This window comes from Fundulus heteroclitus, chromosome 2 (genome assembly GCF_011125445.2).
Source record: "Fundulus heteroclitus isolate FHET01 chromosome 2, MU-UCD_Fhet_4.1, whole genome shotgun sequence".
Taxonomy (NCBI): Eukaryota; Metazoa; Chordata; class Actinopteri; order Cyprinodontiformes; family Fundulidae; genus Fundulus; species Fundulus heteroclitus.
This window is the reverse complement of record NC_046362.1, coordinates 7228471-7242216: the sequence shown is the minus strand read 5'-3', so window position 1 is coordinate 7242216 and position 13746 is coordinate 7228471. Positions and strand designations below refer to the sequence as shown.

The 13746-nt window shown below is 42.6% G+C and overlaps 1 protein-coding gene across 3 annotated transcripts in view; it reads left to right on the top strand.

Annotated features, from left to right (window-relative positions):
• pik3c2a (phosphatidylinositol-4-phosphate 3-kinase, catalytic subunit type 2 alpha) overlaps positions 1-13746 on the top strand; it is a 57572-nt gene that overhangs the window by 35404 nt on the left and 8422 nt on the right. For all 3 annotated transcript variants that reach the window (XM_036146649.1, XM_012862466.3, XM_021316345.2), the window contains 14 exons: positions 2963-3085; positions 3182-3349; positions 3440-3557; positions 5298-5440; positions 7948-8139; positions 8298-8391; positions 8528-8622; positions 9049-9229; positions 9345-9449; positions 9843-9935; positions 11115-11244; positions 11716-11852; positions 12233-12402; positions 13424-13580. In XM_036146649.1, the coding sequence (XP_036002542.1) occupies positions 2963-3085; positions 3182-3349; positions 3440-3557; positions 5298-5440; positions 7948-8139; positions 8298-8391; positions 8528-8622; positions 9049-9229; positions 9345-9449; positions 9843-9935; positions 11115-11244; positions 11716-11852; positions 12233-12402; positions 13424-13580 (1906 nt within the window). The remainder of the gene's footprint in view (positions 1-2962; positions 3086-3181; positions 3350-3439; positions 3558-5297; positions 5441-7947; positions 8140-8297; positions 8392-8527; positions 8623-9048; positions 9230-9344; positions 9450-9842; positions 9936-11114; positions 11245-11715; positions 11853-12232; positions 12403-13423; positions 13581-13746) is intronic.

Genomic DNA, 13746 nt, shown 5'->3' with positions numbered 1-13746 from the left:
AGAGGGTTTCATTAAAAGACAAACTGCTAAAATCGGGTCTTTTTTTTGCTCCAGCACACTGTTTCAGGCCAGGAGCAAATATGGCCACAGCGGCAGCCATTCCGAAGACGCCTTAAAAAAATATTCAGCTCTCTGCAACCCGAGGCCGGAGCGGGACACGCTGAGCTCGGCTCTCCTCCCGCGCAGACGAGCAGCGCCGCGTATCCGTTGCCGCGCTGCTACGACGCCGCCTTATTGAGGTCGAAGTGTTTAGCATTGTTGTGGCTCGTGTGTCGTCCATCTGTGGCCTCGCCGCATTGCCAGCTTGCAGAGCCACCAGAAGCAGCGCGGGGCTGCCAACACAGATGGCACCAAGCAGTGGCTCGAGCTTGTTGTAGCGTAAAGTGTGCATCTGATTTACTTGTTGTTTTTCTCCATAGTCACACGCATGGATCTGTCATTAATTAAAGCGAGTTTATTTTTAGTCCCGTGGAAACAAACCAAACGCTTCATCACGGGTATTATTGCCTCACATCTGGAAATATAAATAACGTCCTCTTAAGGCAACGCTGTATTAACGTTACAGCATCGACTGTTAAATCCCAAGCGTACAAAGATAGGAGCGCTGAGGCCGTCTGGATGGCTCAGGTGGTTTTACTGGCTGCCTGTTTATCCATTGAGATTAATCAGACTGCAGCTCAAACAGATGTGGCCTTGCCTGTTGCTTCCGTCACAGCAGATATTTACTCAACCCATTGCTAATAAATTAACGGCTCTGAAGAGGTGTTTTGCTTTTACGTTTTTGCTTTCCACTTTTCACGTGCGTACATATTCGCTGGTTGGTTTTTTGTATTTTTTTGACATCTGTATGAATGACACGTTCTTAAGGTTTACATGAAAAAAAGGTTTTCATGGCCTCTAAAACGTTCCCACATTGTGTCACCTTTAGCAGCTGCAGTTTGTTTTGTGGAGGATCTGATGTCAAGCGGCGACACAAAGTGGCATGATTTTGCTTTTACACATAAAAATATAGATAGTATAGCACGCATATATATTCACTCCCCCTGTGTGAGTGCTTTGTTGGTCCAGCTTTTCTCTGCAGCTACAGCTTCGTGTTTGTTTGTTTTTTTTTGTTGTTTTTTTCCGGGTTTGTCTCTACCACCTTGGAACAGTTCAGAAAGCAACATTTTTATCCATTCATGGCAAAATAGCTGACAATGAGGCTGATTGGTTGAGGAGCGCCTGGGAGCAGGAATTTTGAAGTTTTGGCACGGATTGACTATGCCAGTCTAACACTCTTTCCCTTGTAGCTCGGTCTGGATTTTTAGGGCCAATATGGTCTCATCAGACCCGAGCTCCTTCCTCCACGGGTTTGCCGTGTACCCAGCATGGTTTTCAGGCAAAGTGCAAATGGAACTTGTGGCTTTATTTCAGCAATTGTTTTCTTTTTGCCACAAATGTTTGCCTGGTCTATGGCTGATGGTTGTCCTGCCAGCAGATTTAGCCACCTGAGCTGTGGATGTCTGCAGCTCCTGCAAAGTTACCACGGTCCTCTTGGCCTCTTACTAAATCAAAGCAGTTTTTCTCCGCGTGTACCCAGAAGATACATTATCCAAACATTGAGAAGAGCAGAATCTCTCCACCCAGTGTTTCTCAAAAACAAGCGCCGTTGTTAATCAGCTGCCGACCTGAATCCTCCCCTCCCTGTATGTGCCACCGGCTGAATGGGAGCACCGTTGTCCCTGCTGGTGTCCACAGTCGGCACGGTCACAAAAATCTGGGCCGCACACAGACGTCTGCGGACGCCGCTGGCAGACCCCAGAGGGCAGGCACACATGACAAAGTTTCTGTCACACAAGCTTCACGACCAAACAGACTGCAGGGCGGACCTGGGGGTATGAAGCCCAACGCTCCTCCTGTCCTCTCTTCTCGGTTTAGGTGGACGGTCCTGAGGGGTCTGCAGTTCTGCTATATTGTAGTAGTGGTTGGTGAGATACTCAATGCTTCGGGATACTGCTTTAAACTTCTCCACAATGTTCTCCCTGACTTGTCCGCTGTGCTCCTTGAGCTTCATGATGCTGTTTATTCACTAATGGTTAAAAATAGTAAATGGCCTGTACTTGTATGCAGCGCTTTATCAAGTCCAGATGACCCCACGGTGCTTTGCGCTGCGTTCACTCATCCGCCGGCACGCTGACGGTGGTGAGCTACACTGTAGCCACGATGACTGACACAAGTGAGGCTGCCATACGTTGCAGGACGAACATCCTGGCTCCTCGCGTCACAGTCGGCCCACATGCACCAGCGACTGAGTGGATAAGCACTAATGTTCTCCAGCAAACCTTTCAGGCCGTCACAGATGAGCTGAAATCATGCTGAGGGGGAATCACACGGGTGGCCTGGCAGCATTTATTCACAGCAGATGCTGTTTAGGTGTGTCTGGATCAAGAGATGCTGAAGATAAATATGTCCGACTGTTTTTATCTCTGCGTTTATCGTTTTCATACCACTTGACAGCTCTGGCAGCCGACCTGTCGTGTCGGTCTGTCGCGCAAAATCTCTGAAACCTAGATTGAAGGTTGTGTTTTGTAATGCGACAAAAATGTGAAACAAAAATGTTCCAGGGGTGGGAATACTTTAGCGAGGCACTGTATGTGACTGTAGGACTATTGTGGGAATTGCTCAACGCTCCTTGAATGGTGCTGTTGGGATTCACCCACGCGGGATTTTTGCTTGTTAAAATTAGACCGACCAGACCACTGGGGTCTAAGTGGGCAGGTTCAAAGACTTCCTGAGTTGCCTTTGAGCAACTCGCTCAGTAGAAAATATCCTGAGCTGAACAGTGTTTACATGCATTAAGAGATTAGTCCAGCACTGTCAGAATATCACCTTAAAGGAGCTCTTTCTAGGTCAATTCTAGACGGTGGTTAATGATAAATAAAATATTAAGCATTACTATTGTTTCTTGTCTTTTTTTTTTTAGCTATGAGAAGTACTTCCTGATGTGTTCGCTCACCCACAACGGGAAGAACCTGTTCAAACCAGTCCATTCCAGGAGAGTGGGCACGTATAAAAGCTTTTTTTACCACATCAAATGGGATGAACTGTGAGTCCTCGCGCTCCCCCCCCCCCCAGCTTTTATAGATGCTGCTGTTTTCACTGACTTGCTATGCTAATGATGATGCTGTGCTGTCTCCCCAAGGATCATTTTCCCCATCGCTGTAGCAGTGCTCCCGCTGGAGTCCACGCTGACTCTGAGTCTGTTCGGGGTGCTCAACCAGAATGCCAGCGGCTCACCAGATTCCAACAAGCAGCGGAAAGCCCCAGAGTTTTTAGGCAAAGTCTCTATGCCCCTGTTTGACTTCAGACGGTGAGGAGGAGGAAGGATCTTACCTGCTTGTAACAACATAAAACGTGGCTTTCCTTAAGTGTCTCACCCTTTTCTGACTGTGTTTAATAGAGTGCTTGCACGAGGCACGAGGTTCTTATGTCTGTGGACATCTGCTCAAGGAGCCGCTGGCGCTGCTGGGGCTACAAGTAGCCGCAAGAGGCTTCCTGCTGAAAGGATCATATTACAGGTTAGTTTAATGGGATTATCAGATACAGTCATGGGAGAAAGGCAGGACACCCTGTGACCTCCCTGCCATTTTATTAGCATATTTGGATATTTCATATCATTTTTACCAAAGGGAGAAATCAAGTAATCATGCAGTGAAAGGGAGTGGCATTCTGCAGGTGCTGGTTAAAAGCTTTTAGAGCAAACCAAAGACATTTAGAGGGGATTGCTTAGAAGAGGTATGCTACATTTGATTTCTTCTTTTGATTGGCCTTAGTTTTTTTTTTAGTTGTAGTGATTTGTATTTACAAAAATATTCATTGGGTACCTGTCCCTGATTTTGGTGTGAGATTTGTGTAAATATGGTCTATATTTTTTTTCTGATTACCTCATTTCATGGTTGCTTCCTGTGAATTGCTCTGGTTCAACTGGTCGTGAAAGGCAGCCAGTGGTTTTCAGCGTGCCACGAGTTGTTGTCCACATGACCCGCATTTCGAAAATAAATCCACCTTAAATCGGCCCTTGCAATGAACATGGAGTCCTGGCCTGTCAAAACGAAAAAACTGCACAGGTTAAACTTTTATGGGTGGTTTACAAGGAGAAAACATTTACTTTTTAAGAGAAAACTGGTGGCCAGTCTAAAGTTTAACAGAGATAAAGTAGAACGTGTCCAGAACTTCTGGTCTTTTATGGAGCGTTAACTGCTACTACTGTGTGGACGTGTAGTGAGAGACAGGAGAGAGACGCAACGGATGGCTAAAATGGGACATGACCGTTCCGACTGCCGACTCTCTGAAAAATAAGGCTTCACAATTAATCACGATTTAAAAAAACGCAATTTCCATATCGCAGAGGTCAGCAATTTTTGGCTATGTAACAATTAGTGAATAAGACGTCCTTTAGGTGTTTGTAAAATGTTTAAAGTGGGTTTGCCTCCACATGGAAGGAAGAGAGTTGCAGCAGTGAGATAATCTAATTTCATTACATGTTTTAGAGTTTATATAATCATACATAGCATTAAGTACAGGTCAATCAGTTTATTACATAGACTTGCTTGTTGGTTGCTTGTAAAGTGCACTTTGTGTTGAACAAGGATTGATGTCCAAATCAATTAAAAGCTGTTTTCTTGAATAATATTCTGATTAATAAAAACATTAAAAGTTCTTGTTTTAAATGGTCCTTGTTTACAAACATCTTTATTTAGAGGCCATTTTTGTTGCTTGTGGTTAATGCAGAGAAAAGTCAAAATTGCAATTTTGGTTGAATTATGTCGTAGGCAGAACGCAATAATTTCTGCTCCAAGTTTAGATGCTGTGGGTCTTTTAGCAACTAATCCGCACGTCGAGGAAACAAATTGATTTGTTGTTTGTATATGTTTATAAAGACATGATAAATTAAACTGGAGGAAAAATCGCATTAAATCGCAATATCAACATAAAAAATCGCAATTCGATTATTTGCCAAAATCGTTCAGCCCTACTGAAAAATATCCAATTCGTATACGCATTAGTGCCACATATGGAAGTGGCACAGATCAGATTTTTTGGGTGGTGAAAAGTTTGGAATTGAGCCGATCACATTGCCGTAAAAAAGCCATGTGTGTCATGTGCCATGTGTACTCACTGCACAAACATAACACGTAATGAGAACCAGCAGTTTGGGAAAGTGATGAAATATGTGTAAGAATATCAGGTTTTCTCAGTAGTTGCTTTGCACTGTGAGCATGAACCAATCCTAGTTCTGATACTGTCTTTGCCATCAGGTGGACTTCCCCAACTCAGCAGTAGATGTTTTATATGTCGGACCCAAGGAGGCCCCCAGCCCCGAGCCGCACACACTGGAAGAGCTGGATCCAGACCTGAGACGGAAGCTGGAGAAAATCTGCAGCCGAGCCTCGAATTTTGGGTACCAGTACCGTTTTTTTTTTTTCCAAATATGTGAAAAGGGAGATTCTACAACAAATTTGTTCTGAGACAAATGACATTGAATGAAATCACTGATAGCTGTCAATGCAGCTGGATGTTGTGAACATGTGAGGCCTGAAGATGGGATGAAATTGTGGTGTGAAGACTTCTCAGAACGTACTGGAAGTGTTTGCATTAATGCTGAGTAAAATAAATCAGATTTATGTTTCGTTTTATCAGATTCCCAGTTTGTTTTTAGTACGTTAGTGAACAGAACGTTTTGAGTTGAGACAAGCTGCAGGCAGTTTTTTTGACCAGTCGAATTACACAGGACTTCGTAGAGCCATCAGGAGACGTTAAACCATCTGATTGACCGCCACATTCCTCCATCAGCGACTGTGTACGCTGCTCCAGTGTGTCTGTTCTCGCCAAGCGGCTTCAACCCCCAACTAAATGCTCTAATCCCGGCTGCCGACCAAATCTCTTCCTCCTCGCTGCCAACATCCGTGAGACTCGGCTGGCGGTTCAGACAGAGCTCTTTGTCGTCAGGCTCCAACATCCTGTTTTCTGTCCTGCTCATTCATTTCTCCAGCAGCCAGAGTCACTGACTTGTACACAAGCAGTCCACATTTCTGTTTAATGACAGAAGAGGAGTGGCACCTATTGGTAGAAGGGCAACTTTCAGTAGTTTTAAGTAGGGCTGAACGATATTGGAAAATAATCTAATTTTTTTTCTTAATATTGCGATTTGATGCGATTTTTTTTTTCAAGTTTAATTTATCATGTGTTTTTAAATATATACAAACAACAAATCAATTTGTTTCCTCGCTGTGCGGATTAGTTGCTAAAAGACCCACAGCATCTAAACTCATTTCAACCAAAATTTCAACCAAAATTGCAATTTTGACTTTTCTCCACATTAACCACAAGCAACAAAAATGGCCTCTAAATAAAGATGTTTGTAAACAAGGACTATTTTAAGCAAGAACTTTAATGTTTCTATTGATCAGAATATTATCCAAGAGAACAGCTTTTAATTTAATTGGACATCAATCATTGTTAAACATAAAGTGCAAAGTCCAACCAACAAGCAAGTCTATGTATTAAACTGATTGACCAGTACTTAATGCTTTGTATGATTATACAAACTCTCAAACAAGTAATAAAATTAGATTATCTCACTGCTGCAACTGTCTTCCCTTCCATGTGGAGGCAAACCCACTTGAAACATTTTACCGACACCTAATGGACGTGTCTAATTCCCTAATTGCTACATAGCCAAAAATTGCAGACTTCTGCGATTTGGAAATTGCATTTTTTTAAATTGCAATTATATTGAAAATGCGATTAATTGTTCAGCCCTAGTTTTAAGTGGAGAAGTGGTCACAATGTTAAATATTCAACAGTAGACAACAATAATAAATGCGGATTACAAAGTAAGCCAGTCCTGCTTTTATGTTGTGGAGAAAACTCCAGCTTTCACTCTTTTGTTTTCAAACAGTTCAATTAAAATTATTCATAGCCCATATTTAGGTTTAAAGCAATCTTCTGATTTCACCTTCACGTTTCTTCTGTACGTCCTGCTTCTACTCAAGAAGTGCGAGCTTCCACAGCAGCTGCTGGTCATCTTTAACACGGCCCTTGTTCAGTCTGTGCCATGCTCACCCATCACTGTGTGGTTTGACGAGACCAGACTGTTATTAGGTCCGCAGAGGGGATCATCAGGGCTGACCTTCCCTCCAGAACCTGTACGGGTCCAGGGTCAGGAAAAGGGCAGCTAACATCTCCGCAGACCACACGCATCCTGGAAACAAACTGTTTAAACTTTTCCCCTTCAGGTCAGCGCTGCAGAGCTCTGTTTGCTAAAGCCAGCCGCCACAGAGACGGCGCTGGACGCTAGTCGACCGTGTCTTCCTCTTTTGTTGATGTATTATTGTGGCGTCCAACGTTAAATTATTTGTATTCGCCTTTCTGTGTGCTGTACTTAAAATGTCTTCATTGAGATAAAAGTGGAACCAAAGCCAGATTCCTTGTATGAAGCAAGTTCTGATAAAAAGACTTAAAACTGCTGGAACAACATGACAGATCTTTAGCAGTTTAATGTGTTTGCTTTCTAAGTAAGTTAGAAAGCCGTACAACGTTTATACAGACAGTAATAACTGTCATTTTGCTCTTTTCTGTTTTTAACTGCAGACTTTTTTAATCCCGGTTAACATTTGTAGCGGAAATATGCTTTACCATGATCCTTTTTTCGTTTTTTTGGTCTAATGTTTTGTCTCAAGAGGCCACACTTGGTAAATCCTGATATTCAGTGGGTGACCAAGTGCAACACACGCTGCATTTTATGCAGTCTGCTGATTTATTCTCCCAATAAACGCCGCTTAGGTTCCAATCTAAAATACTTTTTGGTTTAAATCTAAAACTACAGCATTTAAATTGCTTGTTTTAATGCAAAAGGAACTGTTCCCTGCTTCATGCTCCCGTTTTTTTTTTTTTTACCATCCACAGGTTAAAGCGGTCAGACCACCAGGTCTTATGGGACCATCGGCTCCACTGTCGTCGGGACCATCCCAGCAGCCTCCCTAAGGTCTTGGCCAGTGCGCCCAGCTGGGACTGGGCCAGCATGGCTGACATCCACTCCCTGCTGCACCACTGGCCCTCTCTGCCCCTAGTCACTGCACTGGAGTTACTTGACTCAAAGTATGCATTGTACACACATCTCATGCCTAAGCCCTAGCATGCATTTTAGATTTGGTCAAAAGAGTCTTAGTGGAAATGTGATTCTGCTGCCAAGGTGTGAAATTTCAGAGGGAGACTAAAAGTTTGATGTCTGTTGTTTGCGTTGTATGTTTATGTAGGTTTGCAGATACTGAAGTGAGAAGTGTGGCTGTAAGCTGGATTGAGAAAAGCAGTGATGACGAACTTGCTGACTACCTGCCACAGCTAGTACAGGTAAAACTAATAATACGTGCACTATAGAGCAGAGCGAATGTTCTTTAAGAGAACTCAGATTTCTTTCCCATGTTTGTAAAATTTCCCATGTGCAGATTTTAAGTTCAAAATGCCTTTCTTCTGTCGTCTCCTTAAGGCAATAAAGTTTGAGTGTCACCTGAACAACGCCCTCGTCATGTTCCTGCTGTCCAGAGCTCAAGGCAACATTAACATCGCCCACTACCTGTACTGGTGAGTCTGCAGCAGCACTGAATTACAAGCCAAGCACAAACAAACGGCTACTCTTCTGTGAACTGATGGCCACAAAAAATGCCTTAGTTGGATACTAGAATTACTCCTTTTTTAAAAAATATTTGCTTGAACATACAGAAGAAACTCTGTAATCTTAACCACGTCGTCTCTATACGTAGATTACAACAGGATTATTTATGCGGACTAAATCTTAACCACTTTGGTCTCGACAGTCTTGAATCATGGAAAGAGCAATTGCCGAGCCAGGTCTTAGTGAGGTTCTTCTAAGCCTTTTAACACCGTCTTACTCTGAAACAAGAGGCAGGCTGATATGATTTTACGTTCACAGTGACAAAAAGTCAAAGTGTGAGTTCTTTAGCTGGACTGTGGTGTCCTTTAAACGGTGGATGCATGTGTTCGCTCCAGGCTACTCAAGGATGCAGTGCAGGACTCTACCTGGGGGCGGCGCTATGAGCTGGTGCTGGGTGCCCTGCTGTGCCTGTGTGGAAGCAAACTGAGGGCAGAGCTGGAGAAACAGACTCACCTGGCCACTCTGCTGGGAACGGTGGCCGAGAGGGTCAGACAGGCGGGGGGATCTACCCGACAGGTCGGTCGCTTTTGTGCGTCTCTGTGTTGAGTGGCGTAAAGTTAACAGGCGATTCCTTTTTTTGTGTTTGTATGTGCGCATGTGCATTACTTAACGTGTTAACGTGGCTGTTTAGGCGACGCTGCAGGAGGGCCTTGAAAATATTCAGAACTTTTTCCAGAGAAACAGCTGCCGACTTCCCCTGAACCCGAGTCTGGTGGCTAAGGAGCTAAACTTCAAGGTGGGTTATGCATTAACAGGTCTTAGATTCATCCAATTAACACAGTTTATAAAATCTAGAAAATATAAGAAGTAAACCTTGATTGAACCAGGCAGGCAGTTTTGTTTTTATTATCACATTGAAGTAGGTCATTTAAGTAGTGTACTTCTTTCCTTGTACTAAAAATGGAGGAGTCGACCAAAGCTTTGTGTTGGACAGAGGATTGTGATTGGTTAATAATCTTTGCTGTCTTTGTGGCATGGGACAAGCATTTACACGCTAACTACTAATTAAATGTAAACCTCTATTCTGCTTTGTTTTGTCGGTCTAAGACTGTGATGGAAATCCATGTTATGTGTTTTCTTATAATAATGAGTTCCTAATGTTCAAAATTGTTATCCTGCTTGTTCGTAGGCCTGCTCCTTCTTCAACTCCAACGCCGTTCCCCTTAAGCTGGCTCTGGCCAATGCAGATCCATTAGGAGAGGAAATCAATGTTATGTTTAAGGTCCGCCGTACGCCTACACACTTTCATACACAGCCACGCCGACAGCGGGACATTATTAAAATGCAATCAGCTCACAGCGCCGTGCAAACGTATTCCTATCCCTTAACTTTTTACATTCTGTCATGTTTCAGACACAAGATTCAATGCATCTTATCGCAATTCTATCTGATATACCAGCGCAAATTTCTGCACAAATGTGTAGTGAACAGAAAATAACTAGTTTCAAAATATTATGCGTGCAAAACTACTACTGGTGCATCTTTGTACTCACCCCCCTTTATTCTTATATACCTAATTAATCAGGCTATGAAGACCAGTTTTTTTTTTTTGTTTTTTTTTTTTAGAGAACATTAATGAACAAGCAGCATCAGGAATACCAACAAACTCAGCAAACGAGTGACAGCTAAAGTTTTGCAGAAGTTTTAACTGGATTATGTTGTAGAAACACATCCCAGTCATGATAATCCATCCAAAATCCATTAAATCAATGATCTGGATGAATAAAAGTCTATGGTACAACAGCAAACCTACGAACACATTGCAGTCAACCTTAACTAACAGGCTGTACTGCATGCAAAAAGGTTATGTGATTAAAAATTTACACTGAACATCTCTTTGAACACACTGTAAAACATGGGCAGTAACGTCATGGTGCCGGGATGCTTTTCTTGTCCAGGGAGCTGAAGCCGATCACAGCTAAAGGTAAGATGGATAGAGCTATAAACAACTCGATCCTGGAAGAAAACCTGTTGAAGGCAGCAAAAAAATAAAAAATACAGAAATTGGGGCAGAGGTTTGCCCACCAGTGAGACAACAACCATATAGCTGCTATAAAATGCTTTAGTTCAAAGCGTGTAGATGTTTCAAAGTGGTCCAGTTCAGACCCTAATCAAATTAAATAGGTCTTTTTGTGTCAAATATCGTATATAATCCCAATAAAATACATTGACAGTTGGGGTTTTAATGTGACAGAATGTGAAATAGTTCAAGGAGTTAATGTTTGCAAAGTACTGTGAAACAACACCAGGGACATGGGTTATTTTGGAGCTGTCACAAGAACCTTTCCCTGCTTCCCAGATTAACTCTGCGCCCCCTGGTGGCTGAAACGAAATCCAGCAATACTAACTAAAGTTGGGTGATTTTTGGCTTTACCGCTCAGTTGCTCTGTTTATGTGTCAGGTAGGAGAAGACCTGAGGCAGGACATGCTCGCTCTCCAGATGATTCGCATCATGGACCGCATCTGGCTGCAGGAGGGGCTAGACCTCCGCATCGTCAACTTTAAATGCATCTCCACTGGCAAGGATAAAGGTGACGCTCGTCAGATTTTAAACCGAAGTGCGCCTATATCAGAGAAAACCATGAACACTGTGACCAGTCAATGCAACAACAGTTTTAGTTTTCCCAGGCCTGTAACAGCGCTCTTATTTATGTATGTACAAATGTATACACGAATGTATATGCACATATATACGTGTAGGTACGTATGTATGTAGGCGTATAGGTACATATATATAAGTATGTATATATGTTTTTATACACATAGATCACTATGTATGTAAATAAGACATCATATGCCCATTCCTATTTCTTTTTGTATTTTTTTTGTATCCTTTTTGATCCACTGTATATAACTGAATGCACCTTCCCTACTCTGCACCTTCTTGTATGAACCGATGTGGCAAGTGAATTTCTCCATTGTGAGATCAATAAAGCCTATCTTATCTTATCTTATCTTTTTATGTTTGCACCGTGCTGATAAAAGATTTCTGGCTTTTGAAGGTATGGTGGAGCTGGTGCCTTGCTCTGATACCCTCAGAAAGATTCAGGTGGAATATGGCGTCACCGGATCGTTTAAGGACAAGCCTCTGGCCGAATGGCTTCGCAAGTACAACCCTGCTGAGGATGAATATGAGAAAGTACGCACACACACACAATATGCTAACACCGGTGTCTTAAAGTAAGGTTAAAGAAATACCACCCCAAACCCACCGTTTAAATGCCTCGTGTAAAGTCTATAGCCTAAACCTTTATTACTCTTCTGTCTCATTTAGGATTTCATGTGTTTATCTATTTATGGGAGAGAATCCTCCACCTCTGGGGTTGTTCTTTCACTTTAATTTGACTGGACACCACATAGCTACCTTTGAACTTTGTGCCTGAAGCTAAACTTTAAACCCATAATTTAGTTTTATTATATTGTAAAAAATAATGACAAAACACTTGTGTATACACACATATATATATATATATATATATATATATATATATATATCCAACCTCTTCTCTATCTTCGTAGGCATCTGAGAACTTTATCTACTCCTGCGCCGGTTGCTGCGTTGCAACCTACGTTCTTGGCATCTGTGATCGCCACAATGACAACATCATGCTGCGCTCCACTGGTCACATGTTTCACATCGACTTTGGCAAGTTTCTGGGCCACGCCCAGATGTTTGGCAGCTTTAAAAGGTGATGACCATACGGTTTGTGGTAGATTGGGTTGTTGCTGGTCCGATAAAGTGGGCTTTGGTTCGCTGCTATCAGTGATTGAGGGTTTGTTCCTTTAAGGGCGGACCAGGATGTTGATGACTTGCGGTTTTGTTTTTATGACTTTGTTGCTATCAGAGCAGCTAAAGTGTCCTGCATCAGCTGATTTGAGTTGCATCGTTCACTCAATGGCGTGATCAGAGCAAAGGCAGTTGAAGCTGTCGTCTGCGCTCGTCCAGGAACACGCGTAAAAAGTTGAATGGGGCTGCCAAATTATGCCTTAAAATATTTAAGTTAGGTTTCAAAGCAGTTGTTTATTTTATTTTTAATAAAGAGTACTGCAAATTATAATGTCTACATAACCGTTTGGTAATCTTTTACACAATTAACACACAAACAGCAATAATAACAAAAGTAATTTAGTTCAGGATTTTATTTAAAAGTGTCTCTGGCTCCAGTCCTCCAAGTATCTCCTCTCTGGTTTTTAGGTCACCGAGTTTTAAGTGCAGGAGAAGCTGCCGTTGCATGAATAATGAATGTTTCAGGCATGACCTGCTTCTTATATGCAACATCCACATACTCAGCACTTTCACAAGACATGTCTTATTTTCATGGTTAAAAAGAACTCATCACATTTAGATTAAGATTAATTCAGACTCATGTCCCATGTGTCCTACACATACAGTTGGCATTGACACAGTCTCAAGTTACCAGTTCCAGGCAGTTGTTTTTCTTTTTTTATTTTCCTTTCTCCTCCTCCTCTTTTCCAAATAAAGGAAGCTCTTTGGGGAGTATCGACGTTGCAGAGGTTGTAAACAGATGTTTGGTGTTTATTCTGTGGAAAGTTCATCAGCGTCTGTAGGGTGTAACGCCAAACACCTGCGTATCCGAATACACCGTTTCCACATTAACGTCAACATTCAGATGTATTTCCACATGTTTTTTTTTATTCCCCGTCAGAAGCCTGTCACCTTAATCGCCCTCTTTCTTCTGTCTGAATCAGGGATCGAGCTCCATTTGTTTTAACCTCCGACATGGCGTACGTCATCAACGGGGGCGAGCGTCCCACCAGCCGCTTCCAGCTGTTCGTAGACCTGTGCTGCCAAGCCTACAACCTCATCCGCAAGAACTCCGGACTTTTCCTCAACCTGCTGTCTTTGGTGAGGCTTAGTAAAAGAGCAATCCCTCAGACAGTACACAGTCTTTAAGGGGAAAATTGGTTGGTTGCTACTTTTTGGATTGGAGTGTGTGTGAATCTTTGGGTTCAGAACTGGCACAGCGTTACATTAGCTCTCTGTGGCCGGGTGGTTGTAGATTATTCAGGTC